Source organism: Pteropus vampyrus, unplaced genomic scaffold (assembly GCF_000151845.1).
Source record: "Pteropus vampyrus isolate Shadow unplaced genomic scaffold, Pvam_2.0 Scaffold658, whole genome shotgun sequence".
Taxonomy (NCBI): Eukaryota; Metazoa; Chordata; class Mammalia; order Chiroptera; family Pteropodidae; genus Pteropus; species Pteropus vampyrus.
The window spans coordinates 10,577-14,314 of NW_011889439.1; the positions used below are offsets into that span (position 1 = coordinate 10,577).

Below are 3,738 nucleotides of genomic sequence, written 5' to 3' on the forward strand. Positions count from 1 at the left end.
CGCGGCACGAACGTGGTACCCGGTGGCACCATGTGCCCGTGACAGCAGGGACGTCCCACATCTGGCCAATGACTGGCAGGACGCACGCAGGTCAGCGTGAAGACAAACCTGATTCCGAATGTGCCTTGGTCACCGCACGGTCACGTGTGGGGAGCAGAGAGGACGTGGTGTACACGAGTGCAGGCAGCGGGGACGTCTGTCCTGTGAAGGCTGGAGCATGTGGGCTGGTGGGACACCAGAGGGACATTGTCAGGTGTCACACTGGGGCGCCAGGAGCCAGTGCCACCTGGACACCCTCACGGTGTCCCGTCTGTCAAACTCTGGTGTCCTTCGGCGGCTCCTCTTCCTGGTGGCTCCGGTGTGCAGCCCCGGATGCAGGCGACTGCCTGGGCCAATGTCCAGGTGGGAACGAGTAGCGGTTTGACGGGAATCAGCCGAGGAGCCTGAACGATTTAACTGTGCGGTTTAATAGCACCGATTTCTCATCAAAAACTTAAATAAAACCTGAGGATCTAACATGAAGTCGGACTCATGTCTGCTCCCACCCGCGTGGCCTCCGCCAGCGAGAGCTCCGGCCGAAGCCCCTGCACCATCTCTGAGATGGCCCCGGCGATGTGGCCAGGTGCCGTGAGTCCTTGACATGCTCCAGCCTGCACCGCCTGGCCGGCCAGTGGCCTGCAGGGGACGCGCGGAGGGCTCTGGGCAGTGTCACGGGGTCGGCGGCTGCTTTCCCGGGCTGTCTGGGCAGACGGGGCAGCAGGCTCCGCTGATTCTCACAGGCGCTGGGCACGCGGCCGGCGAGCAGGCCTCCACGAAGCAGGTGATCTGCCCGTCCTGGAGAAGAGATGGCACCAGGACATTCAGCCCCTGGGCCCCTGGCCAGTTACCGCCCCACCGCCCACTCCCACTGGACTGCGCCTGGTCCAGTCTGCTCGGGCAGCCTCTATGACAAGGGGGTGACTGACAACTACAGCTGCATGGCCTCCGGAGCCCCGCCCACTGTCCCCCTGCACCGAGGGGTCCCTGGGACACAGGCTCCTCTCACTTCTCCATCCTGGGCCTGGGATGGCGTCTGCTGACTCTGACAGGAGACCAGACTACAGAGCAGCCACGTGGACACGTCCCCTGCTCTGTCCTTCCCACACCAGGGGCACCCACCCTGTCCCAGGCTACAGGGAAGGCACCCGGGCTGGCCCTCTGTCCTCCTGTGCCCAACGCTTCCCACCCAGCCACCTTCCCTGGGGACCCGGGGCTCCTTGCCGGGGTGACCTCCGTGGCTGCCCGGGGCCAGGCGCACAGGCCGACTCTGAACCACAGCGGGGGACAGGGCCACAGGATGCAGGGCCTTGCTGACCACACACCCCCACCGGGGGGCTCAGGGTGCAGGCCCTACTCACGTGGCATTCGCAGCGGGTGCACGCGTCCCGCTTCCACCTGGCGCCGTCGGCGTGCGCATCCCCGCCCGCGTCTGCGCACCCGGCCGTGCTGAGCCGTGACTCCAGCTTCTTTATCTACAAAGCCAAACGTGCACGGTCACTCGTGGTGGCCAGTCCACCATCCCGCCTGCTCCCCCGCAGGACAAGGCCTGGCGGGGGGTGGGGACGCAGGGCTGGAGACAAACATTTGTGAAGAACTTTGACGGAGCCTCAAATGTGGCACCGTCCGCCTCACCCTGACACCTCACCCTGCTGCAAAACGAAGCGAGCGGCCTGGACGCCCACAGAGCCGCTCTCGCAGGACTGCGGGCGGGACAGCTGTCCCGGCCACCAGTCCCCGACGGCAGGTGTCCCCTGCAGCAGGGCCTGTCCTTCGTGCACCTCGCCGGCAGGGGCAGGGATGCTGGGTGTCTGCGCCTGGAGCACCTGCCAGCCCTGCCCACGTTCTTTCAGCCTCCGAGGGAGAACCGGTCATGCCGCCTCAATACCGGCACCACTTGGGAGGCGTCCCAGGCGCCGGCCCTCCGCCGACGGCAGAGAGTGGAGCAGACGCAGGCACCACACACGCGACCTACTTCTAACGCGTCCTGACAAAGTGTCTGCAGCTGGGGGCAATCTGCCGCACTGACGAAGGACGAGGGTGGCATCAGCACATCTGGCACACGGGCCAACCACGTCATTTAAGTCAGAGCGGTGTCCCCTCACCCCACGTCACGGCCTGCCATAGCCAAGAAGGTCCCAAACCCTGGGACTGTCCACCCTCCGCCTGCGACATCGCACTGCCCGGGGTCAAAACTTCCCGGTCCCTCAGATCTGTCACGACTCCACCTGTAGTCCCGCCACCTAAGATTCACCTCCAGGGAGGCAGTCACTCTGGGGGTCCCAGGAGCTGAAGTGACAGCCACCAGCGTGCTAGAGGTGCTGATGCCAGAGCTACCAGACCTGACGCTCTGGAAACCCGACGCCTCCGCCGAGGTGAGCAGCCCCTGCCCTGAAATCTGAATGCATATGCCCGAGGAGCACGGCTGCCTCACACGGTCTCATCGTGACACCACGGGCACCAGTGGGCACAGGGTCACAGACTGCCCGCCCTCAGGGCCTGCAGCACCCACCCTCCCGGGCTGGGCACCAGTTCGTCCATGCCCGTCGGAGCCTGGGCTCATCTCTGGCTCCAGGCGACGATTCTTCCCCTGCTGTCTGGAATCAGCTAGACATGGCAGGAATTAGCTCACTGGGTGGGGGGCAGGGGACGCTCATGTCCCCAACCCTGCAGACCCCCAGAGAAGACCTGAGACCCAGCATCCTCTAACTCAGGGTGCCTTGGTCATCAGAGGGGCCCGATCACCAGGAATCCCAGGGACTCTGCATGGCCCAGCCCAAGATAAGCCAGCAGGGAAGGGGATGTCCCCTGGGCCACAGGGCAGGAGCAATGGGCAGAAAATGCTCAAGGTCATGAAAACAGAATCTGTCATCAGAAATACAACATGTGCTGGAGGATGACAGGGCTTCGGGCGCCGGTACCTGTGTCCTGAGGTCCGTGATGGTCTTCTGCATCTCCAGAACGAAGTCCCTGAAGTCACTTGTCCCTGGTACCTGTGGCTGCTCATCGGGGGCGGACGTGGCGTTCCCGGGGTGCTTGCTGTGTTTCCCAACACTGCACAAAAGACAGAGGGAAAAGAACACGATCTCAGCATGTCACCACCAGAGCCAACACACACGTACCCAGCAGGGCCTGCCGAGCACCTGTGCCCGTCCAGGGCCGAGAACACCCCGCAGTGCCAACAGCCCGGCCCCCAGGACCAGCCCTACCTCGGTGTCTTCCCAGGCCCTGTTCTCACGGGCTTGTCCTCCGGGTAGCTGGAATCAAGGGACCGCCTGCCTCGAAAATGATACGAGAATGCGCTGAACTGTCCCCTGGTCCTGCAGTCTAGGAAAGAAGTTCAAGGGACACGTTAGTGGCCAACCACTAGTTTTAGGTGACATTTGACACACCTTGGCAAACGGTGGACTTTCTGGCACGCCTATGACAAATGGCAGTGATTCACAGCCAGCAGTGGCCAAGGAACCACCTGCACAGACCTTGTCCCTCCCTCCACAGGCAAGCCAGGCATGGACAGCACCCACAGGTTCCCAGGTGCCAGGCCTTCGCCTCTCTAATGACAGCTGGCCCCTCTGGCACACCCTCCTCCAGTCACACACTGTGCCCCTGTCCTCCCACCCTGCACCAGTCCCCAAGGCCACGCCTGGGGCGTCATCCTCCCCTTGGCCAGAGGCACTCACGCTCTGGAGTGCCATACAACAC

The 3,738-nt window shown here is 63.7% G+C and overlaps 1 protein-coding gene across 1 annotated transcript in view; it reads right to left on the reverse strand.

Annotated features, from left to right (window-relative positions):
• Positions 1-446: 446 nt before the first annotated feature.
• LOC105309028 (peroxidasin homolog) overlaps positions 447-3,738 on the reverse strand; it is a 42,426-nt gene continuing 39,134 nt past the window's right edge. Inside the window, exons 22-25 of the mRNA XM_023525960.1 lie at positions 3,246-3,374; positions 2,958-3,090; positions 1,398-1,511; positions 447-834 (exon numbers count right to left, since the gene is read on the reverse strand). Coding sequence (XP_023381728.1) covers positions 709-834; positions 1,398-1,511; positions 2,958-3,090; positions 3,246-3,374 — 502 coding nt within the window. The 3' untranslated portion in view covers positions 447-708. The remainder of the gene's footprint in view (positions 835-1,397; positions 1,512-2,957; positions 3,091-3,245; positions 3,375-3,738) is intronic.